The following is a 27,012-nucleotide window of genomic DNA, read 5'->3' on the forward strand; positions in this document are numbered from 1 at the left end:
TCTGGAATGAAACATTTGCCTTCCTCAACTGTTCCAACCCACAGGCTTCCCCAACCCAGAAAACATCTATCCATCCGTCTGGTTCCTCCAAATATCAGGGTGCCTCTTTGAATGTTCTTTTTTTTTTTTTTTTCAAAAATTTTTTTTCCAATGTTTATTTATTTTTGGGACAGAGAGAGACAGAGCATGAACGGGGGAGGAGCAGAGAGAGAGGGAGACACAGAATCAGAAACAGGCTCCAGGCTCCGAGCCATCAGCCCAGAGCCTGACGCGGGGCTCGAACTCACGGACCGCAAGATCGTGACCTGGCTGAAGTCGGACGATTAACCGACTGCGCCACCCAGGCGCCCCTTGAATGCTCTTTTTTTCCTCACCTTCTACGTCCAGCCCATCCAAGGTTCCATTAATACCATCTCCAAAATATACACGTCCTCCACCTTTTCCCCTTGGACCGTATCACAATAAGCTCTCACAATAACCTGTTTCCTGATAACTGCTTTTGCCCTGCCCCCCTGCAAACCTGCTCCATAGAGCAGTTAGTGATCTTTTAAGAATAAGAAACTAATCATGTTGTTTCTCCTGCTTAAATTTCTCCAGCAACTTCCTGTTGTGCTTAGAACAAGACCTAAATGTCTTATGGTGGCCTACAAGGCCCTGGGGATCCAGCCCCTGTCTCCCTCTCCACCCTGTCTCCTGATTCCTCCTTGCTCCCTCTGCCCCAGCCCCACTGGCCTCCTTCCAGCCCTGGACCACTGGGCTTATGCTTGCCTTTGGCTTTTACCTGGCCCTGTGCTCCCCTCCCTCTTCACATGGCTCTTCCATCTTATCCCCCCCCCACCCTCCACCCCAGTCTAGGCTCAAATGTCTCTTCTCCAAGTGGCTTTCTCCTCTACTCTCTATCACAGTCCTCTGTATTTTCCTTGACATCATATGTCATAATTGGTAATTACTTAAACAAGTAACTTGCCTAATTTATTTGTCTAGACTGAAATGCCAAGAGGACAGGAACTGTCTGTCTAGGTCACCATGGCCAGTCCCAGGATTGGGCACAGAGTAGGCACTCAGTACATGTTTGCTGAAAGAATGAGCGGATGAAAACTTGGATGCAGACCTTTCCATGGTAAAAATGGACTCCGATATGTTTCATTGTTTCATCCATTTGTTCATTTATTTATCCATCCATCCATCCTGTTAATAAGCCAGAAGCTAAGCTAGCCCCGAACAGGACTTGAAGATGCACCAGTTGGGCATCTTGCTTTCTGAGAGCTGGTAGTTAGGGGAAAGGGGACATGGGGACATATAACTGTGACATGAGAAATCAATGCTTACTCTAAACAGGGGAGGTCGTCGTGCTATGGACGTTCAGGTGAATGAATGGCTACTTCCAGGTCAGAGAAGGAAAGATGTGGCTTTTCAGTTGGGCCTCAAAGGATGCTTAAGTTATAAACACAGAGGAATAGAGGGGAATAGTACTCCAGGGAGAGGGAGCAGCCAGAACAAAGACAGAAGCAGGACATAGGGAGATGCATTTGTGTCAGTCTTTGTGGGGCACAGAATCTATTCAGGGATTGGGGGAAGGTGGGTTGGGCAGCTGGCTGGCTATAGCAGGCCTGGGCGTCTGGACTTCACCCTGCAACCCTGGAGAGCCCCTCACATGGGGCAGTGTGCCCACCCTTTCGATATGTCTAGAGTAGACAGGACAAGCTGTGCTATTTGCAGTGGACACCGGTGGAGGAATGAAAGGTTTCCTGGGATGTGTGCACGATGGCTTCCTGGCAGGGACAATCACAACAATGCCCCATAGCATGGGTTGGGTGTCATGCTGGCCCATCTCCACGTGGCTCTTCCAGCTACAACCTGGAGTAAACGGGGCCAACGTGACAGCTTAAATCTTCCTTCCACCAGCCAGAGATTAGACTCTGGTCTCCACCCCAGTCTGTTCCCGAGATGTGGCAGCTAAGGGCCTGCAGGGGGCTCTACGAAACCTCTCCCCACGGAATTTAAGAACCTTGGTGCAAGGACCCGAGAGATCAAGGAGTCCAGCTTCCTCATTTTACAGATGGAGAACCTGAGGCCCAGAGAGGAGCAGCAACCCCCCACCCCCACCCTAGATCATGCATTTATTCATTCAACAAACATTTCTTGAGCATCTGCTCTGTGCTGGGCTCGCGCTAGGAGCCAGAATGTAACAATGGCAAACTCCCTGTCCTCATTGAGCTTGCATTCCAGAGGGAGGAGGCAGATAATAAATAGGGAAGCAAATAAGATAATTTTAGAGAGTGATAAATGAGAGGCCATGCCAAGAATAAAACCCAGCTCCCTGAGTGCCAGGGCTAGAGCCCGTTTAGCAAGTGAGAAGCCCCAACGGAACCTGCACTGAAACGGAAGTTTGGGCGGAAGTGGTGAGTAAAGTCAGGCCATCTTGGGGGCCTGGAGATGGTGAGCAGACAGGGGTGAGGGTGGGGAAAGAAGGGTGAGGAGTCGGGGAGCCAGGCTGGGGCCAGCTGTCCATAGGCAGGGAGCCGAGAGTAAGGACGCTAGAGGGTGAGGCGGCCCTTCTCTGGAGCAGGTCCAGCCCAGCATTGTCTTTCTCTGTGGGGCTGCCAGATTGGAACACTCAATTCCAGATATAGTCTGACCACAGAGAGAGAGGCCTTTTCTCCCCAGCCTAGACACCCTTTGTATTCATTCATCCCAAGATGGCATTCTTTAGCCACCTCCTCATAAGGTGGCATTTACAATCACTCCTGATCTTCTCCTCATGAACTGTAGTCAGATTAGATCTTCCCCCATCCTATAAGTTGTGCAATTGATTTTTCTCTTTTAAATCCAGGCGGACCCCAAACAAAATATTAGCAAGTCAAATCCAACAGTGTATAAAAAGAAGTATACACTACAACCAAGTGGGATTTATCCCAAGTGTGCAAGCACGTTCAACATTAGAAAATCAGTTGGGGCACCTGGGTGCCCCCGTCAGTTGAGCGTCTGACTTTGGTTCAGGTCATGATCTCGCAGTTCGTGAGTTTGAGCCCCACATCAGGCTCACTGATGTCAGCGCAGAGCCAGCTTCAGATCCTCTGTCCTCCCCACCTCTCAAAAATAAACATTTAAAAAAGAAAAAGAAAGCAGTTAATGTAATCTATTATATCAATAGGTTAAAGGAGAAAAACCACATAATCATATAAAGAGATGCAGGAAAAGAATTTGACAAAATCCAACACCCATTCATGATTTAAAACAACACAAAACAAAACAAAACAAAAAAACAGGAACAACTCAGCAATAGTGGAGAGTTTCCTCAACCTGATAAAGAACATTTACAAAAAAACCTGCAGCTGGGGGCACCTGGGTGGCTCAGTTAAGCATCTGACTTCAGCTCAGGTTATGATCTCACAGTTTGTCAGTTGGAGCCCCACGTTGGGCTCTGTACTGACAGCTCAGAGCCTGGAGCCTGCTTCAGATTCTGTGTCTCCCTCTCTCTCTGCCTCTCCCCTGCTTGTGCTCTCTCTGCCTCTCTCAAAAATAAACATTAAAAAAAAAAAAACCCTACAGCTAACCTAGTACTTAATGATGAGAAACTAGAAGATTTCCATAAAGATCAGGAAGAAGGCAAGGATGTTGCCTCTCACCACGCCTTTCCAAAATATATTGGAAGTCCTAGCTAATGCAATAAGACAAGAAAAGGTAATAAAAGGTATGCTGATTGGAAGTGAAGAAATAAAACTGTGTTTGTTCACAGATGACATGATTGTCTATGTATACAATCCAAAAGAACTGAAAAAAACAAACTGAAACTAATATAGGTTTCAGGATGCAAGGTTAAAATAAATCAAAGTATAGGACTTTACATCCTACAAGTTGCCCTTGTTCATTATACCTCTTCACCTCTAGTCTTTTGCGAAAGCCTATCAGATCTTGATTTTTTTCCTCTCAGTTCAACACTCTCACAGCTATGTATCTATGATCCTGACTGTCCCAAATTATTGGCCAAACACAGCTCAGGATAGACACCATCACCACCATCCCCCCCGCCCCCACCATATGCTTCTAGAACCTTCTCTCCTAGGATACCTATGCTTTCAAAGAGGCTCTTTCAAACATCCAGAAACCCACCAAATTGCACTGTATTGGCCTGGAATCCTCCGATAAGTATCAGCCATGCTGTACCACCCTGAGATGTGAAAACCACTGTGAGAAGCTCTCCATACCAGCCTGAGAACAGATGTGACCTGCCCCTCACAGCCTTCCCTGTTCTCTCTAGGGTGCATCCCTGTGGATGCAGAGATGGCAGGTGGCTTGCTGGCCTTCCTTGGGCCCCAGTCACCATGCCTCTTGCCAACCAACCATGCCTTTCATCTGCTGCAAAGCTGCATTCCAGGGTTAGGCTGTTTTGTTTCTCTGGATTGGAAGCAAGACTACTTTAGAGCTGCATGTGGCCAGCGGAGACCCCTCCTTAGCTTCACCTGCAGTGGGGGCTCAGACTCCCACCTTTCTGGGAGATTGAAAGAGATCAACCTTTTTCTATCCGGGCATCTGGGTGGACTCCTTCCCAAATTCCTGCATTCCTGTTGTGGCCCAGCTCCAAGAACACAAAATAGAGCCCCATGCCCCCTAGTTATAAATCTCAAGTCACAGCTTTTTCTCAGCTGGGGCAGTCTGGGGGAAGGGGGGATGGGAAAGGGGTAGCTGTGTTTTTTCTCTGCCAGCACTTGGGGCTGAGGCGCTGGCAGGCCAGGGGCCTGGAGGAAGTCACCCCGGGTGCCCTCCCCTCCTGATCTAACACTCTGCGGAGGAAATCTGCTCCAAGAGGTCTTGGAGGGAGGCCTAGAGCCGGGAGCGGAAACCTCCGGACACTCAGGAGCCCCGAGAGTTCCGGAAACAATCAGGGTCACATGAGGGGTGTTTCTAGGCAAGGGGTGGGCTAATGTTGATTGCGCTTTCCATGTGGGGCTCACTGGATCAACACATGCCTCCTCCTTCTTTAGGCACCCGATTCTACCAACCTAATTATGTGTCCTGCGCGAGGGGTAAGAAAGAGAGGGGTGGCCACATTTATTTTGTACTTACTATATGCCAAGGTTATTTTGTTGTTCAGGATATGTCAGCAGCCCCTCCCCCACCCCCACAATTAGATCCATTCCCTGCCCGTCCCCAATAGCTCTCAAAAAACATCGGTTAGTTTTCCCCAAACTGCCTCCTCCTCCTCTCAAACCTGACTCTTTTCCTTCCCCCAGGGTGTTTCTGGTCGGCTTGGGGCCAGATGAAGTAAAAACCCACAAATGGGAAATAGATCCTCAAATGGACTGTGTTTGGGTTTTGTGAGCTGTGCCCCCTTCCTTCTAACCCCTCCCAGCTCATCTTTCGGCGGCCCTAGACGCCTTTTCTCCTAGAAGCAAAGGCCCAAGAGTGGGTTTACCCTCGCAAGACTGAGCCTTAAATCAAAGGAATTCATCTTAAGATGTAGAATTCCAACCTCAGTCAGCTTGAGAAAGAGTCTGTTAGGAGTGAAGGAGGTTGGTTCCTCTGGCTCCCAAATCTCAGTAGCTTCACCCGGCATCCTGACATGCATAGGCCCATGAGGTGGAGGCTTCAGAATTATTTCTTGAGGAAAAGCAGTCATGGGTATGTTCATTGGGTGCTTCCTGAGTGTCCAGCAATGTCCCAGCCAACAAAGACAGAGGCAGAATTTGAATGCCGCTCTCTGACATAAATCCATGTGCCAGCTACTACCTTGGGGAACTGGGCTGGCCTGACCCTCACCTGTGTGTCCTCTTCAAAGGGCAGACTGGGGTCCTTGGGCCAAGCCCCTAAAATGTACCAGCTGGGGGTGGGCACCTGGCAGGGCTAGACTCAGGTCTCCTGGGGCCTCGTGTCAAGAATTGTGGGAATGGGGACTACAGGTCAACAGCTTGGTAAAGAGACTTCCTCGAGGTATGGGTTTCTTTTGCACCAGTCGACCCTCATATACCCCCTAACTCCCTCTGCAGCCCAGTTGTACACACACACACACACACACACACACACACATACACACGCATTGCTTCCATGAGTCATTTCCCAGCTGCTCCAAAGGGTGGGGAGGCTGATTAGTTCCAGCCAGGCCTGGGGCTTCCTGCCCTCTGCTAGCTCGGCTTTTCCCAAGGAGCTGCACGCATGACCACCAGTGCTCTATAGATGCCACCCTTAAAACCTGTGCGTGCACACCCTCTCCTGTGAACATCTGGGCCCACCTCACCCACCTTTGGGCACATCTACCCCCTGCACACACGCCTGTCTCCCCTGCCCTGCCTATTCCCACCTACAGTCTACCCCGGGAGATGCCTGCCTCTATTCTCTTCTCTGCCCCACACCCTCACCCTTCCCAGACCGTGGCTGACAGGCTCTTCCCTTCTGTGGGTCCACTGAGACACTAACAAGAGGATTGTTCAAAACTGATCAGAGCCAGGGGCGCCTGGCTTGCTGCCTCAGTCAGTTAAGCGTCTGACTTTGGCTCAGGTCATGATCTCACGGTTCATGGGTTCAAGCTCCGTGTCCGGCTCTGTGCTGACAGCTCAGAGCCTGGAGCCTGTTTCAGATTCTGTGTCTCCTCTCTCTGCCCCTTTCCCACTCGCGCTCTGTCTGTCTCTCTCTCTCTCTCAAAAATAAATAAACATTAAAAAAAAAAAAACACTTGATCAGAGCCCACCTGGCTCCTCGTTTCCTCCGTCCACCCCCCACCATCCACTTACAGTGAGCTTTGAGCCCTCCCCGCTAGGTCCCCACATCCCTGCCAGGCCCTGGGGGTCCTGCCAGGCCCTGGGGGCTGGGGATCAAGGTCACCAGCATCAGGAAGAGTGGCCCCCTTGCTTGCTGCCTGTGAAGCTTGGCCTCTAACTGGAAACCCACAAGAAAGGCTGGTGGACTGTTCCTGCCCCTTCAGCCAGCGTGGCCCTGTCACTACCTCCGAGAACTTTGCTTTCCCCCAGAAACTGCTCCAGGGCTGTTTTGCCACCAGCTACCCTGATAAAAGTTCTTTCTCCCAAACTGGGCCAATCTAGAACTTACAGGCTTCCCAAAAGGCCAGAGTCACAAGCAGATCTTACTAAAATATAAGGCAAAGGGACTCTGTTTTGCTTTTGGTTTCACAGTCCTCACGGCAAACGTCTATCAACCGCAGACCCTCTTGGAAGGGGGTCTGCCATCCATTTTATAAAAGGGTCTCCCTCACCTGAGGGAGACCAGATAGGAAAAAAATATATATATAACCCCTCCCAACTATGTGCCCAGAGCTGGACAGGGTCGTCCTGCTTCCTGCCAGGCAGACCCACCTTCTCCACCTTTTGTGGCTCCTCCCCTCCTTTTGTTAACCCCCCCACCCCCACCCCCACCCCCAAGAGGCCACATTGATTTCAGAGTCACAGCCTGGTAACAGCTGTGATAATTAACTACTAGTTAACACTTACGGAGACCTGACTACTTGCCAAGCATTGTTCTGGGCACCTCACATTCATGAGCTCATTTAATCCTCACCACGGTCCTACTATTATCACTCCATTGGACAGATGAGGAAACTGAGGCACGGAGAAAGTAAGTAACTTGCCAGAGGTTATTTAGGCCGTAGACTGGAAACCCGGCTCCTGGGGCTCTCGAAAGAGCCCTTGGCTCTTAAGCACTGAGCTATATCACCACCCAAGTCTAAACTGGACCATGACCTTCTAGCACCTACCTGGTGGGGATGGGGAGGGGGGCAGGGGCACCTGGTTTCACAAACCAGTTAAAAAACGGAGTGGTGTCTGGTGACCATTGTGGATTTGCACCTTCTGTTCATGCTAGGGCTCCTGGCAGAGGGCAGCAAGACCGGAGGGGAAGGGGCGGCCTGCCCTTCCAGGGGTCCGGAGGCTTCTCTGTCACCCCCTCCCCCTCTGCTCCTCAAGCCCCTCCTGCTCCTCCTGCTTCCCCATCCCCCCCCCCCATCATGGCTGTTGACTGAAAACTGCAGGGAATAAAAATAGCTGTTGCTGATGAGGCAGAATGGGGGCCAGAGCACATGAAAGGCCTGGGGCAGGGGTGGTGGAGGTGGAAGGAATTGGGATTCCCCCAGCCCCATAAACACCCCCTGCAGGAGCCACTAGGGGCCATGGCCTGTCTCTGTCTGCCACTGCAGAGCTGGGGGCCCCTGCAGGAGGCCCGGCACCTGCCCCAGCCCGAGGGCTGCCCACTGGAAACCCCCTGCCCCCGCTTCCCCCCCCACCCAGTCTCAGGGGCCAGCTCTGCCCCCCACCTCCAGCCCTGCCCCAGCATCGGTGCCACTTGCTAGCTGTGTGCCTCGGCTGAGTGACGACCCTCTGAGCCTGAACCTTCCCTGCAAGAGGAGTCAAGGAACTGAAGGTTTGTATGACCTGTACCCTGGTTGTTGACATCCACCTGCTCCATCCCCTCGCTTCTCCCTACCTGCTCTCGGGGGACCTCAGGCCTCAGAGTTTTCATTTCCACTCAGTGCATCTCTTTCCTGTCACCTGGAGAGAGCCTTTCTACTCCTCTCTGTGAAGTCCAATCCCTTCTCTCCTCTCTGGCTATGCCTGGCCCGGGGAGACTTCTCTGAACTCCACCCCCAGTTGGGCCACCCCCTCCCCTCCCCGCCAATATCTACACTTTTCTCTATTCTGGTGGCCAGAGTTGCCTCCGGAGGCAGGGACTTTGTCAGGACCACTCCCATCATCCGACCAGGAGTTTTGTGCCTTCAGCATCGAACTCGGGTCTTCCCCTTGGCCTGGGCCTGGGGTTGGGGCCCAGAGAACCTGGTGAGGGAAGCCTGCTAGGCAGCCCTTGACACTCAGACCAGCCTATGGCTAGGAAGGTGACCCTGAGTCCTGAGCCCCCACTCCAGGCAGATTCCCAACCAGATAGGACAAGCAGAGCCGGGCTAGGACAGGGCCACCTGGGAATTATCTTCCCAAAATCACACTAAAAATCCCAGCCGATCCCCTGAGAGAAGCCCGGGATGCAGATGGAAATGTGCCATTGTGTTTTATGTCTGGGTCCCTGCATCGCCCACACAACGTGATGTGGCTCCAAATACTAGTGTGATAACCACAACTGTCCACAACACGGCCATATGGAGTAAGGCTGCCGGTCATGGGCAGGGGACTGGGGATGACCCCAGAAGAATCTGGAGGGTCCTGGGAGAACCAGTGTTTCTCTACCCCCGAACCCAGCCCTGCCCCACCTGTGTCTGGTCATTGCCACCGCTAGGGGTCTCCTTAGCTCAGCTCAGGGCCCTGGGGGCAGTCGTGGCCTTGGTCATAGATGAGGGACAACAATGCCCACCACTGGCTCTTCCCCATCTCTCTGTCAGCCCCTTCCCCTCTCCAGACTAACCAGACAGGCCCCAAACTTGTCTCTAGCTAACTGTCCTCAAGCTGATTCATCCAGACAGGCTACATTAAACAGCCTTCAAGGCTCCTGTGGGCTCTAACCTTCCCAGGTTCTGGGGTGATTAATTTCTGTGCAGGCCCCCCGCTGCCAGTGTTATGGGTGGGAGGGGGACATGTTTAGTATCCACCTGGAGGGTCACCTCCCCACCCTGGGGCATCATGAGGCCTCACCAGGACCTGGCCCTGTGCCCAAGCAGGGGGAGGGGCAGCGAGACACAGTACTTAACTGGGTGGAGTGGGAAAGGGCTCAGGCCTTCTGTGCCACACCAGCGCCTTCTTGGAAAGCCTCAAGCAGCCTCCACGCCCCCCCCCCCCCAATCCCGGGCCCTCTGGACAGGGACCTCCCAATCTTTTGAACAAATGCCCCCCTCTGATAAGCACCACCACACTCCTCCAAAACCCCTTCTCCTACCTCTGCTCAGACCTTCCCGCCTCTTCCACTAGCCACTACCCACCCTCCTCCCTGTGCCCCCAGTTCCTGGCTCTACCAGCAGGGAGAGGGAGGGGGGCTGTGTTCTGCCCTGGCACCGGCCTTGTGGCCCCCGAGTCCCCTCCCGAATCCCCCAGAATCCCCTCAGTGCCGTGGCCCCATCTTCTTCCCCTGGCGCCAGGCTTTCTGCCTTCCTCACTTGTCTAGGGAGGGAGCCTGGCGCGCCACGGGCCGGCCGGGAGAGGCCAGGGCGGTGGGCAGAGCCTGGGCGGTACAGCCCGAGACGTGTCCTCTGCTGGCATCTCGAAGATTCCTGTTTCAGCAGAGCAAAGGAGCCGCCACCACCCCCCACCCGGCCTCCCGCCGCTCTCCTCCCCCCACAGCCCTGCCTTCCAAGCCACTGTGAACCGGCTGAGCCGCCACTGTGAACAGGCTGTTTTGGCTCCTCTGCTCTCCCCTCCTGAAGAAACTCAGCCGGGGTCACCCTGTGCTCGTCTGGAGCCGAGCCTTCGCCACTGGGCCATTTGTGACCAGGGCAAGGACCCTTGCTCAGAGCAAAGACAGCCAGCCAGGGGCACAGAGGGCAGAGGACGGGGCCACGAGAGGCAAGTTTGGGGACAGAGGGTCAAGGCACAGGCCGGGGCAGAGCAGGGCCCGGTGTGGGCAGGAGGACAGCGGTGCCCGGAGCGAAGTGGTGACTTCCTTAAAGCCAGCTGGGCACAGGGCCAGGGTGCCCCGCTCCTTGGGGTGGCCTGCCCTTGGGGTGCCGGCCGGGGCGGGGTGCGGTACTCACTGCCGGACAGGAGCGGAGCGCTTGCAGCCGAGCCTGGAGTGCCGTGCCCACCTCCGGCTGGGGCTGGGACTCTGGGGGACTTGGCCGGGGGGCCGGGCGGCGGGGACAGCTGCTGCCGCTGATGTCACAGGGTCATGAGTGAAACCTGAGGACTGGGCCAATCTTCAGGTGGGAGCCTGGGCCGCGCTTCCCTCACCGGGTGTGCTCAGGCTCAGCCTGGGCCGGCCGCACACTCTCCCGCTCACACATGTGCACACGCACACGCCCGTGCGCACACGCAGCGGGGCACGCGTATGAGCCCGCTCACGCAGGTCCTTTCCCACCCTTGACGAGCTTACAGGGCTCGTTCTCTGTGCCAGTCTCCTTTCACACTCACTGCCAGGAGCCCCAGGGGGCACAAGCACACTTGCTCCGGTACGCACTGTGGGTGTGCCCCCTCCCCACGCAAATGCCACACTCACACACGCTCAGCCATACGTGTAGATCGCCCTCCACACGTGCACACAAACACTTGCACTGCGTGTTACACCTGTTCCCGAACGGGCTTACTGCTCACGAAGACACACTCCCACACTCACACCAGGCTCGTGCATGTACTTGTACACTTACAGCCGGGTGAACACAAACGTCGCATACCCTGGGCGTGAACTTTTATCAAGTGTCCGTCTGTGTGTGCACACACCCATATCCACGGTCACGCTCATGCACTCACGCATTTCCACGCATGTTACTTACATCCGTACTGTTGTCTACGTCCACACTCCTGTTCACGCGTACCCAGGGCCACCCGTGTGCACCTGTGATCGTGAGACTTTCATCAAGTGTCTGCCTATCTGTACATCCACGTCCCCCCACACCCAAATACACACACATCGAAACACAGCACACATACACACATCCCTCACATCCCTCACACACACATCCCTCCAAACACACACACACATACATGCACACGCACACACACACACAGCTCTTAGCTGGACAACACAGCAGTCTCAAGGGTCATTTCTCCACCGCCACTACCCACCCCCCCACCCCCGCCATCCCACTGGCTAGACATCTGTCCCTCAGAACGTGGGGAGGGGACAGAGGGTGGGGGGCAGGTTGAGATTGGTTCAGCCCCCCTCCCCCCTCCTTTCTGGGTCTGTGGTGACCCCTAGTGGAGCTGTTGTGAAATGACCCATCTCACAGCTCAAGCGCCTGCCCCAGGCTGACGAGAGAACCCCAAAGCTCCCCGCGATGCTCCCCCCACCCACTCTCCCACAACCATCCCTGAAGCATCTTTTCCGGCAGCCAGCTCTCCAGTTGCGCCGAGCCCAGGACAGAGTGTGGCCTTTGTGAGGGGCGCAGGGAGGCCTGAGGAGTGGTCCCCCTCAGTCCTGGAGGTTGGGTGGCCTCTCTCCCCCCAGAGACCCTCTGTGGACACAGCCCGCAGCCTCGTGGAGCCCCTCCCTGAAGGCGAGGCCTGGCTGAGGCTTGCAAAGTTCCTGCTATGCCCGGACTTCCCGCATCTCGCCCCAGGTGAGTCACTTCACACCCTCAGAGGTTCGTCTTCCAAACCCACAGGTGTGAGCGTTGGTGCTCTCTGTGCATGGTTCTTATCCTGCTCTGCTCGCTCACCTTTCCTGACACACATTTGCCGTGTAGTTTTGTTGCTAACGTAATCCAGGTGTCTGGTCACCCCTGCCTTTTCTTTGCAAGGATCTTCTTCTTCTAGCGCTCAGAGGAAAAGCAAACGTTTTGTCTCATCCTTGCCAAGTTGTCTCCCCAGAACTGTTCCTTGGGGTCCCTGACATCACTCAGGGCCCTGCTATGGCTCCAGTTTGCTTTGCTGCTGGCTAGTGTCCCCTTGGTAGCACAGTCCTCCCTGTCCGTGGGCACTGAGGAGAGGTGGTGGGCAGGCAGCTGTCATTCCCTTATATGGCTCCTCCCTTTTGGTCTCTGCCTGGGCCCTGCCAAGAGCTCTGTGGGGGTAAGAACGACTTTAATGAGGGATTGAAGTAATTGAAGGGAATTGTAATATATGAGGGGAGGGCTGCTGCATTCAGTTGTACGGGTTGTCTACTGTACAATTCTGGGCACCAATCACGTTTGCAATCATTATAGATTCATGTATTTTAGATGATAATTGTCTAGCAGATGGTAGCAAACTGTCCAGAGGACAAGGCTAATTTTTCTGACTTGCACAAGGTGTCATTTGGACTAGGAATAAGGCTGATTGGAAGACCAAAGCTGTATGTGAAATATGACTTTTCCCCACAGCCCAAGGGGAATGAATGCCTCCCTCTCTTGATAACAGCATTCCTCCTTCCTTTGGGGGACTGCTCCTCCCCTACTCCAAATAGGTCATTCTGGGGTGGCCGCTGATCTCAGGACGATGACCCCACCCTGGCCATGGAAATGGCCATGTCACCCCGATCTGGGCGATCCTCTTGGCCACAGTGGCCGGTCCAAAAGCTGGATATGTGGCGCAAGTGTGGCCAATCGTAGTCCTTCCTGGGGAGTTATATGCATTGATACAAAAGAAAGATGAACTCTCTCTCCTCAGGATTCTCTGAGTTTGTCTAGGGTAACTGAAGTAACAAGTCAGAAGGTGCCTGAGGAGTATTTCCCACCTAGCGGAAGGGCCTATCTGTAGGACGAGCCAACAAGAACACCACACCCGAGGCGGGGGGGGGGGGGGGGGATGAGAGAGGGGCCTGAAGACACTGCTTGACCCCTGGGTCAGTGACACTACAGAGCAGCTATGTCACTGCCCCATCACATGAGCCAAAAAGCGTCCCTTTTCCTTAGGCTGGTTTAGGCTGAGTATCAGGTGCCCACAGACAAAAGAATTCTTAGAAGCACCTTTCAGAAAAATGCCACTCTGGGGCACTTGGGTAGCTCAGTCGGTTGAGCATCCGACTCTTGATTTTGGCTCAGGTCATGATCCCAGGGTCCTAGGATCGAGCCCCGTGTCGGGCTCCATGCTGACGTCACAAAGCCTGCTTGGGATTCTCCTCTCTGCCCCTCCCCTGCCCATGCTCGCTCTCTCTCTCTCTCTCTCTCTCTCAAGGTAAATAAATAAATTTTAAAAAAACAACAAAAAAGAAAATCCCACCGTGACCCACAGGAACCCACCCTGTCATACCCTGTCCTGGCCACTACTCCCCACCCCTCACCCCTGCCTGAACAGTCAGTTCTCTCCCTGAGTCTTCAGTCAGGGAGACTTTCTGGGAGCTTCAGCAGGTGCTCCCCTGTGGTTGGTGACACCCCAATTCCGGGAGTCAAGGAGGGGAGGGCTCTGGACTCCACCCCACAGTTCTATTCCTGTGAGGTGGGACCTTGAAAGCAAGTTCCCTTCACAATGCATCCCACTGCTGCCATCTACACATTTATAAGTCTCCAAAGTGCCACCAGGGGCCTGTCAGACAAAACCACACACACACGCATCTCACAAGGGTAGCCATGATTTGGACAAACAGCATAGAGCCTCTAAGCAGAAAAATGGAATTTCTTTCCTGTGATATTTTCAAGGCTTCTCCCCACATAGCCAGTAGTCATAACTAGCTCCTTCCAGTTAGTGCCTCGCTAGAAAGGGGGCCCAAGAAAAGTGTCTGTTGCTGGGTTTTCTGCCTCTGCTTAGCACTTCCTCATCTGTACCAAAAAGAAACACTGAAATTTCCACCCAAATTCTTTTTTTTTTAAAGCTTATTTATTTTGAGACAGAGAGGGCGAGCATGTGTAAGTGGGGGAGGGACAGAGAGAGGAAGAGAGAATCCCAAGCAGGCTCTGCACCGAAAGCACAGAGCCTGGTGTGGGGCTCGAACCCACAAACCATGAGATTATGACCTGAGCTGAAGTCAGATGCTTAACGGACTGAGCCACCCAGGCAGCCCCACCCAACCCAAATTCTTAAAAGTTCCCTTTTCTCTCCATTTCCATCGGAGGAGGAGATGAGGGAGCCCATTTTTCATGGTTTTCTAATGACTGCACACTCTTCCTTTGAGTGAATTACCTTCATTTATATAGCCATTCCCTTACTAAAGGACGCTGGATGTGTTCAATCTTCGACTCTTAAAAATAACACTGTGACAAACACATTTTAGTAGAAACCTTTTTCCCTGTTTGGTTTATTCCCAGATACAGATTTACCAAGGCAACAGGGAGGACTTTGGTACATGTTTCAGTGGGACACACACACACACACACACACACACACACACAAAACCCAAAAGTCATAAAGCAACAAGGCAAAGATACAAACAAGAGTCCTTGCCGAGACAAAATGAAGAGGAAGTAGGTGGAGCGTTCGATGCCTCAAAGAAGGTGGTAGGAGGCAGGGCGAGTATGGAAAGTCACCTCCACTGTTGGACTAATGTTAGATCGTCTATAAGCAAACTAGCTCTGGCAGATAAGCGTGTGTGGTTTTTCCATTCTTCAACTGGCAAATGTTTCTGTTTCCTTTGATGAAGAGCTCTGCTTGAATACAGAAGCCAGATAGGGTTTATCTCGGCCCTGCCTTCCAAAATACAAGTTTCGTGTGTGGTTAACATGCGATCTTGTATCTGAAATAATCACCAATTCCTGACTGTCTTCCACAGCCACCTCCAGCCCGCTCTGGGCTTCTTTTAGAGGGCTGAGGGTGATGGCCTCCCGCTGGCCTCCCTGCCTCCAGCTTTGCCTCCGTTGAATCCATTGGCTGTTATACTCCCAGATGAATTTTCCTCCATGTCTATTCCTGCATCTGACGTCACCGAACACAAATTTTAACATAGAGCTACCAGAATTGCTTTCTCCAGTTTTCAGCAGACTGGGGGCAGACACGGAGAAAGTGGGAGGTTAGGGTCATAGTTTGGATTCCCTCCAAAGCAGAGCCTGAGACAAGGATTTGGGAGCAAGTAGTTTCTTTGGAAGGGGATCCCAGGAAGCACTGTGAGGGAGTGGAGAAATGACAGAGGAAAAAATCAGTGAAGTGTGTGTTTGTTGGTGAGCAGATCATCACTGGGACAACTGAGACATAAAGCCACAGGGACTACTGAAAAACATCGGGGACGATCCCCCCCGGAGTTGTCCCCCGGAGGCCAGCAGGCTGGGGAATTTACCATCAACTGCTCTCCCTTGATGCTTCAGGGTTGCCTCTGGGATGACTTCCGGCCTGCCTCACTTGTGGCCAGAAAATGTCCCCAGATGGAAACACGGAAAGTGAGTGCAGGAACCAACGGTATACCTTTGGGAGGATACATCCCCATCAGACATTTGTTCTTCCTGAGTCTGGTTGACATTAACAAAGATGGGAGGAACAAGATGAATCTTCCTAAAACATGCCTGTGCACACGTCACTGCCCTATTTCTCTCCTGCTCGAAACTCACCAAGAGCTCCCCACTACCCACATAGTTCAGCCTGAACTCCACCATTCAGCCTGCGAGTATGACCTGCATCTGCCTGGGCCGCTGGAACTTCTCTCTGCCCAGCTCCTCCACCACAGCCAGAGAGTGTGACCACTGGCGCATTTCAGGCCTTGTCTATTCTTGCAACTGTGCCTTTGTTCAATCTGTGTCCCCAACCCGGGCTGCCCTATCTCTCACACTGCTTGGCCCCATCCAAAGTTCCTCCACTTCAGAATCCTATCCTTCAGTGACCAATTCATCTTTTTAAGACCCCTTCTTTTAAAAATATTGTTTTAATGTTTATTTATTTTTGAGAGAGAGAGAGAGAGAGAGAGCAGGGGAGGGGCAGAGAGAGAGGGAGACACAGCATCCGAGGCAGGCTCTAGGCTCTGAGCTGTCAGCACAGAGTCACATGCGGGGGCTCAAACCCACAAGCCGTGAGATCATGACCTGAGCTGAAGTCAGACACTTAACTGACTAAGCCACCCAGGCGCCCCATGACCCCTTCTTATATGTCTCACCCACAGGGGACTTTGCACAGTCTTGTATCTTTCTTAAGTTTATTAATTTATTTTGAGGGAGGGGGCGCAAGTGGGGGAGAGGCAGAGAGAGAGGAGGAGAGAGAGAATCCCAAGCAGGCTCCACGCTGTCAGCGCAGATCCCATGAACAATGAGATCATAACCTGAGCTGAAGTCGAACACTTAACCGATTGACCCACCCAGGTGCCCCATACACAGTCTTGTATTTTTGTTTTCACTTCATGAATACATTTTCCACTTCCCAGCAATGCTAAAACCAGCAGGAATATACTAGTGTATCTCCAGTGTCCAGAAGGGCGCCTTGCACACACAGGCACCTCCTTGATCAAGGTTTGCTGGTGGTAAGCACGAGGATTGGTTTTGCCCCTCTAACTGCGATGAGGGTACAGATGGAAAGATGCACCTCTGTGTCCATCCCACTCCCCAGGGCCTGTCACTACATTGCCTGACGTCAGCTTGTTGATGGCCGTGGAAGCTATAAGACTCACAGCTAATGCACGGTCCACAGGCCCCCCCTCCCCGGGACTAAAGCACAAAGGAGGAGGCGAGAATGGTCTTTCTGGTTCTAGACACCAGGAGTGCCAGGAAGAGGAGCTGAACAGAAGTAGAGGGTGGGGGAAGGGCAGCCCAAGGGGTGCTAATCCCAGCTTCCTGTCTGGATTTTCCTTGACTGCTGCTCAGGGCCTATCTTAGGATGGTCACAGCTGCCGAAATAGATCTCTCCCCTCACCTGTTCTGAAGCAAAGAAGACCTTGATAACTTCCTGTCAAAAGAATGCATGCTTTGGTAATTTTTCCAGGATGTGGGACAATAATGGGGGCACTGGTGCTGAACTCCTTGGGGTTCTCCATCTCTGTAAAGCAGCAGCCAGGAATGAGGGAGCAAACGGCCACAAGGGGGGAGTCCAGGGGCCAGCCACCTGTTTCTGGCCAGGGCGCAGTCTTTTCTGTGAACTTGGTTGATGTTCGCTTCCTTGGTCTGCTCCAGAAACCACTCCCAGCCCGAAGGACGCCCCTCTGATTCAGAGTGAAACACATCCTCTGCCTCCTCACTCACCTGCCTCTCTCCGCCAAGTCCGCTCCTACAGAATTCTCTACGGGCCAGTCTCCCCAGCCCCTCACTCATTCACTCAACAAACACGAGCCCCCAGGCTAGGTATTGGAGGTGCACAAGGGTGAGAGGTACAGGGAGGAGCAAGATGCGATGCCCGGGGAACCGACGCAGGTTGGAGGTGGGCATCCCTCAGAGGCGACACCTCCTGTGGGAGAGCCTAACACGCCCGGAGCGCTGGGGCCGGGGAGGGACCTGCGCATGCGTGGAAGGAGAGTTTCGCGTCGCCCACGTCGCCTAGGTAACCCGGACCCGCGGAAACCAGCATGGCCTTCCGCAGCGGAGGAAGCTGGGGTCAGCTCCCATCACAGAGTGCAGCCCCGACGGTGAGGGCTGAGCCGGCCTTTGAGGTTGGCTGGCTGGGGAGACGTCCCTGGAGGAAGTGGGGTGGGTGAGCCGCAGAGGAAGAGACTCAGGGAAGGGGGAGGCCGTGGGCGCGCGGGGAGAAGAACGCGGCCCCTGAGGGGTTAGGGAGCAACTCGGGGGGGGGGCGGGGAGGGGTCCCGGCGGGGGGGTGAGGGTCCCCCATCCCTTGCCCGCCTGGCCTGGCTGAGTCTCCCGCTCCCCCCAGCCCTGGGTGACCGTCCTGCAGCCGCTCGCATGGGCCGCCCCACCTCCGCCCCCGCAGCCGGGCCGAATGAAGGAAGGTGAGACTCCGGGCTCACCGCCGTGTACCCCACTCTGCCTCGCACATTCTCTAGGCTTCCTCGCGGCACATCCCTCCTGCGCGGTCCTGGGCTGGGCGTTGGGAGATCGGGGGGGGGGGGGGGGGGGGGGGGGGGGGGGGGGGGGGGAAAGGCCCTGGGGCCGTGGGCAGTGGGCGACCTGGCATAGGCCCGCTGAGCTCCTCCGCCCCAGACCTGCTGGAACTGATGTTGCTGCAGAACGCGCAGATGCACCAGCTGCTGCTGAGTCGCCTGGTGGCAGCAGCGCTCCACCCAGGGCCGGCTCCGCCCCACCCCCACCCGCAGGTGCGTGAGCGGGAGGTGGGCCACCAGGGCCGTTCGCCTGGCCTGCGAGTCCAAGGGTGGGGATCCATCTAGGGGGTGGATCCTTGAGAAAAAGAATCAGGCAACAGTGCAGTGGACCTGGCTGGGCCCCTGTGGCATCCCTTATGTGCCAGACTCCCATGCCAGAAGCCTCCATCTGGTGGGGATCCCCAAATCCGGACCACCCAGGTCTTGTTTTCAAGGTCTCCCTGCAGGGCATCCACCACAAGAATACAGGCCCGGGAGGACAGGAACCACTGTACCCTGGGTCTGCAGGGGGCCTGATACTTATTAGGGGCTCAAGTGATATTTGTTGAACAAGTGAAAGAATAAACGAATGACTGTGAAGACAAGGCAGCTCTGGCGGTGGCTGTCACAGGGAGAGGTACAAGGCCTGAGTGCACACCTGGTTGGGGAAAGGCTCCTTGGAGGAGCAGGTTACCTTAGAACGCGCCCTTGAAAGCCAGGTAGTCTTTTGACGCTTGGAGGAGGTCAGGTTGTGTCCAGCGTCCAGGCTGGCGGGACCTGCTGCTGTTCCTCACGCCCCGTCCCTCAGGGGGTCCCCGGGATGAATACCCCACCTCCCTGATGAGGCACAGGTGGGGCCAGGGTTGGGGGCAAAGCCAGGGGCGGGTCACCGGACTGCTGACCCAGCTCTGCAGTCATACCTGGAAGCTTCCAGGCTCTGTTCAGCCACTTATTAGCTGGGTGACCTTAAATAAGTTGTTCAGCCTCTTTGAGCCTCAGTTTTCCCTCCTGAAAAATAAGAAATAAATGTCTCCAAGGTGGCTTGCTTGCATGTAGACAATGCTCCATTTTATGAGAAATTAGAGGAACAGAGGAGTGGGGGTAGGGAGAGCTGGATCTGGTATCATCATCTCTCCTCCCCCGTTCCCACAATCCCCAGGTCTACCTGGAAGGTCAACAAGAGGAATATGAGGAGGAGGAGGAGAAGGAAGTCCAGGAGGAAGGGCCTTTGGTGTTCCACCACCACTACCTCCCCTGCCCGATGCCCAGTCTGGGTCCCCTGCTACCCTGGCCAGTCCCTTTTCTTTCCCCGCCCCCACATCAGCCTTACTTGCAGGACACGTCCAGGATTCAGCACCACCCTCCTGCCTCTGGGAGAAGGGGGTCGTAAGTGAGGCTTGGGGATCTGAGCATTGCCAGGGCCCTGCTCTGGGGCTGGGCTGGAAGAGCTCACCAGGGGCTGAGGGTGGGGTGGAGATACGTGGGGGTGAGTATCTGATGGGGGGGGGATGTCTTTCTTTTCTCCATCTCAGGAGAGCCATCCCCCCGCCCCCACCCCCCAGTGCCACAGGGACTGTGGGTGCGGATGTACCCCCGGCTTCAGGTAGGGGCAGAGTGGGTGGGCAGTGGGGCCCAAGCCCAGGCCGGGGATGGATCAGGAGGCCAGGAGGGCCGTTTGGGGGACAGGGAGCCCCTACCACCACTACTGTAGGCAACTGGCCTGTCCCTTTCCCTTTTCTTCCTTGGGGTCCAGTGAGGCAGGAAGGGAGCCAAGGCGAAGGTGCTGTTCTCTCCCCAGACTACTATGATGCTGAGAGCCTACCATGAGGACAGATGCCAGCCCTGGGACCCTGCCAGCTTCACCGCAGGGCTGGAAAGAGCCCTGGAGCCCTTACGTGCCCCTGTAGTGCCTGTGACTCTGCACCCATGCCCAGCAGCCCTTCTCCTCCCTCAGCTGCAGCCAGGCTCTCTCCTGGGTGAATCAATACACTCTTCACCCCATTGAGACCTTGGACTGACCTGATATCTGCCCCGGATAAGAGTCCATCTAAGCATCGTCCAGGGCTGGGAAGCCACAGGGCGTGGCCTGGGACCCAGAGCCCTCCCTCGACCTCCTCCACTCACCCCTCTCTGGGATGGCTAGGGCTGGGGGGGTGTCGATGGCCTAATGATGGAGCAGGTGAGGGGAGGACTGCTTTTGTTGTCCGAGGCTCTCTGAAGGCCCAGAGTGATGGGGGAGAGGCCTGGCTCAAAGGTCCTGGAGCTGAGCCAGTTCCCTTGGGCCCCACCCTCACCCCAGGAAGCTGGTTCTTGTGGCAGAAAGGAGAAGTCAGAGCCCTGTCCCGCTCCCAGTGGGAGTGGCCTGAGGTCCCAGAGGGCCAAGAAGGAAGAGAACGTCTCTCTGCCCCACCCTCCCTCAGGAGAAGTTAGTCACTCGGGGCCCCGTGAGAATGGGTGTCTGGTGCCCGGGCTGGTCAGCAGGCGGGCACCCCAGGGTGTGGGCTGGCTGGCGCTCTAGAAGGCCCCTGTGAATGAGTGGGCGGAGGGAGACTTAGGAGACATTTGGAGAGAGAAGTCTGGGCCTGGTGGGTACCCTTCCCAGCTGCTGAGTTCTATCCCAGGAGAAGACACTGAGGCCCAGGGTTAAGTCCAGGTATTTATATTTAGACTAGAAGAGGAAATGGTCCCAAAGTCCTCTGCTGCTCCTTAGAGTCCTGCAGCCAGGGCTGGACCACAACCCTGAGGAGCCACGCTGACTTCCAGTGGCTGCCGTGGTGGTGACCGTGCCACTCATGTAGGCTGTGCCCAGTAGGCCCGACTCAGGCCCCTTTAAGCACCTTGTACCCTGTAGGCGCCCATCTGCCTCTGGCGCCAATGCTGGCCGAAGACAAAGCACAGGAGGATAGATGTCACAAACAGGAACAGCAGCACGGACACCACTGTGATGATGACGACCATCTGGTTGTCTGGCATGGGCTCTGGGGAGGCAGGAGGGGGCAGCGGTCTTAGAAGTCTTCCGGTCCCAGGCGCTAGGGCCCCAGAGGTGTGCTTGTCGCCCACCCGGCCCTCCCCCATCTCGCAGTCACCCGTGTTGCAGACGTGAGCGGCTAATGGTGTAATACCTAGGGGAAAGGTGGGCCAGGGTCCAGGCTACCAGCCAGCCCTCTGTGAGACTATGAGGGCAGATGTCCCCCAGCACATGGTTGCTGGACACCATGGCCTGGACAGTGGCGTGGTCCAGACCAAGCCCTTCCCTGGCCAGAACTGAGTGAGCTTCTACCAAACTCTGAAGACAGGGAACACCTTGGCCATCAAGGGTCACAGAATGGCAGAGCTCCAGGGGATCTTAGGGCCAAACCTCTAGATGTAGACAGGGGCCATGGCCAGAGAGAGGAGGTTGACTTGGTCAAGGTCACACTGGTCACTAATGGTCAAGCAACTAGTTGGGGTCCAAACTGGGCACGTGGAGAGAGCTTCGGGGAAGACAGAGAGCAAGAGGGAACCCCCTGGGATTAAGTGTGGGGTCCCTGGGCGCCTGGCCCCTGAGCTGGCAGAGAACGTGGTGAAGGTTTTTTCTTCCCCTAAGGAACGGGAGATGAATGCTCCCTCCCACCCCCTCCTTCTGGGGACTCTCCCTCACCATAGACCTTGAGCGTCTGGGGCTCTGAGACACCGTGAATGATGTCCCCACCAAGAGACCGCAGGTCCAGCTCTGCCCGGCAGGAGAAGTTGTGGCGGCCGTCTTCCTTGTGAGCTGTGGCATTATGTGTGACTGTGGCCTCTTGGGGGGCAAGTGCCATCGTCCTAAAGGTCTTGTTGTGCATGGCCTCCTTGCCACGGAGCAGGGTGAGAGTGAGGCTCTCAAGAGGTGCCACATTGGGCACCCAGCACTCGATGGTGAAGGATCCCCCCACAGCCACCCGAGTGGGCTTCACCTTCAGCAGCACTTCCTTTGGAGGGTCTGTGGGGAAGAAAGAGCGAGGGGTTCTGGTCAGAATGAGGGTGCTGTCCCAGCAGGCCCCACCCAGCCAGGCCCAGCCCCTGGCACCGTAGTGTTATCAGGTCCTTGGCTGGATTTGGGAAAGCGGGCTGGGGCCTGGTCTGCCCTAGAGTGTAAAGAGAGGAAGAAGGAAACACTTCAGGGTGAAGGACATATTGGGTGGTAGTTTTACCAACACGATATTTTCTGGAATGGTCAAGAATGGAGGTGGTCAGGTGTCTACAAAGAGGAGGTCCAGAAAGTGTACGGCCAACTAGAAATAAAAAATTTGGATCGGTCTCCTCCAGAAATCAAACACAGATTTCCACATTAAACAGCTGGATGATTATATTGGGACTTAGAAGGGAGTGTTCGTTAGATCAGGGCCGCGCGTTGTGGGGTCCTCACTTAAGAGGCAGGGACTGGAGTCAGACCTGCCTTGCTTCTCCAGGATCAGATTCATAGCCGCCTCCATCCCTTATCTATTAAACAGGGCCCTCAGTGGTACCCTGGATTCCCTTGTGAACTAGAATACCTTGCCCCAGTCACCCCAGGATAATAGGCTGGATTTAGGACATCTTTCTATTCACTTGATCCACTGATGTTGGTCATGGGAAAGACCCAAGCCACACTCTTGGTGCCGAGATGTGGAGGGAATCCTGGCCTATGGGCAGGTCTCCATGGCCCACATGCAGGTGTGTGTGTGTGTGTGTGTGTGTGTGTGTGTGTGTGATGGTCACACATCCCCAGGAATATAAAAGCCCCAGGGGGTGCCTTAACCTTCCCTCCGTGAAGGGCAGGGGCGACTGGAGAGCACGCTGGCCTTTCTTTCGGTGCCCCACTACTCGTCATGGGGTGGGGGGGTGTCCACTGCTACCGAGCGGGGAGGAGATTGCGGACCCTGCCTGGGAAATGACTTTTAGATTTGTGCAGACCTTGCTTAGATTGTCCTCTGAGCAAGCCCCAGACCTGGGGTTGCCAGCAGGCTCAAGGAGGCCAGTGAAGGGTGTGAGCAGATTCTGAGCCCAAGGTGGGGGGTCCTGTTCCTTGTCACCCCAGGAGCCCAGGGAGGTGGGAACCATATCTAGTGCCCGGGAGCAGTAACAGAGTAGCTCGGCAGACACGCAGCGGACAACAGGCTCAGCCCGCGGGAAGGAGGGTCCGTGTGGCACTCACAGAACACGCTGACGTTGAGACTCTTTAACTTCTGCTTCCTGAAGCAGGTGAAGTAGCAGTAGATGATTGTGTCCTGGGAGACATTGGAGACCAAGTACTGCTTCCACTGAGTTCCATTGGCCACCAGAGTCTTGGTTAGAGTGGTTTCCAGGCCACTGGTGTCAGGCAGGGCACAGCTGGTACTACAGTTGATCAACGTGGACTCTCCGGGCTCCACCACCAGCTGCTCTGGATACATGTGTACCTCAAACGTCTCACCAAACCCTGGAAGACCAGAAGTACGGGGAAGTAAATGTCTCTGCTGCCCTGCACCATGGAACTGCCCACCACGGGCTGTCTGATCAAGGGACAGGTGCCCAGGAAGAACGTCCAGAGACGGCCCCTCTGCTACTCTCCCCTTGTTCAGGCCTTATTTATTACCTCACCTCTAGACAGAGGTCTCCCTGCTGCCCCAGCTGTCTCCCTGCCTCTGGTTACTCTTCCTCCAGCCCATCACCTTCAAATTAGTCTTCTCCATCTCCATTCTTCTTACATCTTCCATCACCATGGGGGGGGGATCCTGTTTGACCTTCAAAGCCCAGCCCAAATGTCCCCTTCTTCATGAAGGCCTCTCAGAACTGGAGGTGGACTGTGTCCTCTTGGCCCCTGTGGCCATGGGTTTAACCCTTTCTCTTTTCTTCTGCAAATGCTTTTTGAATAGCTGTTCTGTGCCAGGTGCCATTCTAGGCTCTGGTGACACGGCAGTGACCAAAGCAGAACAAACCCTGCCCTTGCAGAGCTCACATTATAGTGAAGGAGTCAGACGATAATCAGCAAGTGAAATAGCCAGCCTGCCGGGTGGTGACAAGTGCCCAGGAAAGGAGAGAGGGGGTGAGTGGAGCCGTCATTTTAATAGCACAGGCCTCACCAAGACATCCAGCAAAGACCTGGAGGGGGTGGGGGTGAGCCCTACAGCTATCTGGGGAGGGGGAGTGTTTCCAGCACTAAGACCCCAAGTTAAGGGCATGCTTGGTACGCTTGAGGAATGGCAAGATCGGGATGGCTGGAGCTCAGCAAGGAGGAAGGCAGGGGGAGAGGAGTTTAGAAAGGTAATTGCAAATGATTTATATTCATGCTGACTCTCCCTTAGATGTTCTGGAGCTTCTGGAAGGCAGGGCCCAGATTTTTCAGGTTTGTCTTCGTGCTTAGCACAATGCCCTGTGTATGGCAGGCATTCGGGAAGTATTTGATGCATAAAGATTGAGTCCCCAGTGCTCACCTCCCACTCAGTGATGGCCAGAAGGTCCTTGGTCCCAACCAACTGGGCCTGCCCTGTGCTCCCACAGCGCCAGCAGCATGTCCCCACTGAGCCCTCAGCTGGTGGCATATAATGAAATGACAAGAAAGGAGCTTTGCAGGTAGACAGAGCTGGATTCAAATCCCGAGTTTGCCAGGTACCAGCTGTGTGACCCTGGGCAAGGTGCTTTCTCTCTCTTGAACCTGTTTCTTCATCTGTCAAATGGGCTAGTAATCCCCTTCCTGCAGGGTTGTGGTGAAAGCTCAGTGAGATAGTACTCGCAAAGCGCCTGGCAGGTTGTCCAAAACAGAGTGCTCAGCACATGGCAGCATTTTCCTTCAAGTCCCCTGACCCCCCGGAAGATGTGTGGGTTTCCCTTCTGTAGGCCGTAGTCAAAAGGCAATGTCCTCTGCTGCCCCCTGCTGTCTCGAAGCCACATCTGAGGAACAGCTGGGGCATTCCCTCACCTCTCCTTGAACCCCAGCAACCCCTTCCACCTCAGGCCCCCCGTGCAGCCCACCATCCGGCCTCCATGACCTGCCACAGGCCACGAAGCTGTGTCCAAAAGGCTAGCTTTTCTTTCTTCGCCCCCAGGATCATGGAGAAGCCAGGCTGGCACGGCATCCTGTACCCATGGTGGCTGCCACTGTGTTCAAAGCCTCAGTGACTTTAGGACCAGGACCCTCTCCCACGCCTGAAGCCAGGGGGGCAGGGGCCCACCCTCTGGGCTGGCGTGCGCCAAGTCAGGAACCCCAGGCACCAGCTCACCTGGGCAGCAGAACAGGGCGAGAAGGGCGGCGGGCAGGCCCCAGCAACCAAAAGGGGACATCTTGAGCGGCATCCACAGGCTCACGGTGAACAGCTGAGGGCTGCCTGGAGAGAGATGGTGGGCCCAGGTCAGGGAGTGGTGGCCTGGAGCTGCAGCCCGGAACTCTAGCCTTCTATGTGCTGGTGACCACATTTCCTCTCATTATCTGAGAGGTTCTCGGGAAGTCACTTGGGAGGCTGGCTCTCAGAGCTCCAGGCCTTCAAGAACACAGGCAGAGGAAGCTGGGTTGTAGCCGATAAGCCGGCATACAACCTGGCCACCTGCCATGCTGCTGTGCAGGGGGCAGGGCGAGCGACAGCTGTGCGTGTCTGTGAGGGACGTGAGTGTGCAAGGGGCTCAGTGCACTGTGGGTGCATAGAGGGCAGTGATGCCTATAAGCCCCAGACCTGGGAACCCCAAATCCCAAGGACACGTTGTCCAGTTCCCCTCTGCGAAGACAGTATTCAAAGTCAGGCCGGTCCAGGACATGCAGTCTCCACAGCAAAGTGGGCAGGGAGCCAGACTTATTTAAGGAGACCTGGGCAGGAACTGGAGGCACTCCAGCGGACCCCCAGCACAGCTACTTAAACCTCAACACCCACCCACTTGCAACCTTGACCTGTCCTGACTCAGCCGATAGGGACAATTTGAGGGAAGTGCTCCCACAACCGTCCCCAGCAGCCCAGACACAGAGGTAATGGGGGTCAGTCTGGCTGTAGCCCAAACCCCAGCCTCTATTTCCAGGGCCGGGTTTATTGTGTCTCCCCCAGCCTTTCCAGGCAGGGAGGCTTGGTCTGGGGATGGGGGGCTCAGGGCCTGAGGCACTGCCGTGCATTTCTAGGGAGGCCTTATCACCCACTGAGGGAATCTCCAGAAGCAGGAGTCCCTGGGGCCAGCAGAGCCTAGGAGAGGCAGGAGAGGAGCAGGTCTCCTTGCTTTATCAGGAGCGCCCCAGCGTTTTCAGGGCTCAGGCCAAACTCCATTCCTGGGTTGCGAGTGTGAAGTCGTGTCTTTCTCTTTGGCTGCTGAGGTCAAAGGCTGTCACCACCACGTGTGGTGGGCAAGTGCCGCTTGTCAGCCCGGACCTGGGCACGTCCCTGGACAGCACTGCTTCGGAGTGATGCCGAGAGAAGATGCAGAAAAGAGCAAGCCGTGACCCCAGCCTGGGATCTGGTCCGTGCGGCTGCAGGAAACACTCCCCCAAACCCTCGGGGAGGCTGAGGGTGCAGCCCTGGGGCTCAGACAGCGGGCGCTGCTGTGCGGAGACTCTGTGGTCTCCACCGGGTCAGAAGAATGATGATGATGAGAGCAATAACGACAAAAATAATAACAAAAGTAATCCAATAGTGAGCGTTTACTGACTGCTGATCAGCACCATCA

The 27,012-nt window shown here is 55.1% G+C and overlaps 3 protein-coding genes and 2 long non-coding RNA genes across 13 annotated transcripts in view; 2 read left to right on the plus strand and 3 right to left on the minus strand.

Moving 5' to 3' along the window:
• SCN4A (sodium voltage-gated channel alpha subunit 4) overlaps window positions 1–10,726 on the minus strand; it is a 44,589-nt gene extending 33,863 nt beyond the window's left edge. Inside the window, exon 1 of one of the 2 annotated variants that reach the window (XM_040452094.1) lies at window positions 10,637–10,726. The gene's annotated coding sequence lies outside the window, so the exon portion shown is untranslated. Of the gene's footprint in view, window positions 1–8,430; window positions 8,529–10,636 lie in introns of those variants that run through there. The other variant, XM_040452096.1, reaches the window with a different exon arrangement.
• A 1,207-nt stretch (window positions 10,727–11,933) lies between these two features.
• LOC121015274 (uncharacterized) lies at window positions 11,934–17,642 on the plus strand. Of its 4 annotated transcripts, XR_005783729.1 has the most exons (4): window positions 11,934–12,157; window positions 16,792–16,887; window positions 17,228–17,332; window positions 17,534–17,642. It is a non-coding gene; the product is annotated as an uncharacterized LOC121015274 (long non-coding RNA). The 4 variants fall into 4 exon arrangements; XR_005783731.1 differs by lacking the exon at window positions 17,228–17,332; XR_005783730.1 differs by lacking the exon at window positions 16,792–16,887.
• LOC121015273 (uncharacterized) lies at window positions 14,732–19,655 on the minus strand. Its single transcript, XR_005783727.1, has 2 exons — window positions 19,314–19,655; window positions 14,732–15,548 (listed from the first exon to the last, which is right to left on the minus strand). It is a non-coding gene; the product is annotated as an uncharacterized LOC121015273 (long non-coding RNA).
• Window positions 17,867–20,330, plus strand: PRR29 (proline rich 29). 5 transcript variants are annotated; one of them, XM_040452100.1, is made up of 6 exons: window positions 17,867–17,982; window positions 18,228–18,303; window positions 18,515–18,627; window positions 19,553–19,779; window positions 19,926–19,996; window positions 20,147–20,330. In XM_040452100.1, exons 1-6 carry the CDS (start codon window positions 17,923–17,925, stop codon window positions 20,218–20,220), a joined length of 621 nt encoding a protein of 206 aa, XP_040308034.1. In that variant the 5' UTR covers window positions 17,867–17,922; the 3' UTR covers window positions 20,221–20,330. The 5 variants fall into 5 exon arrangements, with proteins under 5 accessions (XP_040308034.1, XP_040308037.1, XP_040308032.1 ...); XM_040452103.1 differs by having other exon boundaries at window positions 20,192–20,330; XM_040452098.1 differs by having other exon boundaries at window positions 17,908–18,006.
• Window positions 20,331–21,036: 706 nt separating this feature from the next.
• On the minus strand, window positions 21,037–25,953 carry ICAM2 (intercellular adhesion molecule 2). Its single transcript, XM_040452097.1, has 4 exons — window positions 25,593–25,953; window positions 23,549–23,812; window positions 22,034–22,354; window positions 21,037–21,371 (listed from the first exon to the last, which is right to left on the minus strand). The coding sequence occupies exons 1-4, from the start codon at window positions 25,783–25,785 to the stop codon at window positions 21,223–21,225; spliced, it is 927 nt and encodes a 308-aa protein (XP_040308031.1). The 5' UTR covers window positions 25,786–25,953; the 3' UTR covers window positions 21,037–21,222.
• Between the last annotated feature and the right edge of the window lie 1,059 nt (window positions 25,954–27,012).

The sequence above is a fragment of the Herpailurus yagouaroundi genome, unplaced genomic scaffold, assembly GCF_014898765.1.
Source record: "Herpailurus yagouaroundi ecotype Mexico unplaced genomic scaffold, PumYag 206, whole genome shotgun sequence".
Taxonomy (NCBI): Eukaryota; Metazoa; Chordata; class Mammalia; order Carnivora; family Felidae; genus Herpailurus; species Herpailurus yagouaroundi.

Excerpts from the sequence above, each read along its gene's own strand:
- PRR29 (XM_040452098.1), top strand. The coding sequence starts at position 17,923 with ATGGCCTTCCGCAGCGGAGGAAGCTGGGGTCAGCTCCCATCACAGAGT. Across the intron at positions 18,304-18,514 it reads GCCGGGCCGAATGAAGGAAG|ACCTGCTGGAACTGATGTTG; the intron begins GTGAGACTCCGG and ends CCTCCGCCCCAG. Across the intron at positions 19,780-19,925 it reads GCCTCTGGGAGAAGGGGGTC|GAGAGCCATCCCCCCGCCCC; the intron begins GTAAGTGAGGCT and ends TCTCCATCTCAG.
- ICAM2 (XM_040452097.1), bottom strand. The coding sequence starts at position 25,785 with ATGTGGTCACCAGCACATAGAAGGCTAGAGTTCCGGGCTGCAGCTCCA. Across the intron at positions 23,813-25,592 it reads CGCCCTGTTCTGCTGCCCAG|GGTTTGGTGAGACGTTTGAG; the intron begins GTGAGCTGGTGC and ends CTGGTCTTCCAG. Across the intron at positions 21,372-22,033 it reads CCAGACGCTCAAGGTCTATG|AGCCCATGCCAGACAACCAG; the intron begins GTGAGGGAGAGT and ends CTGCCTCCCCAG.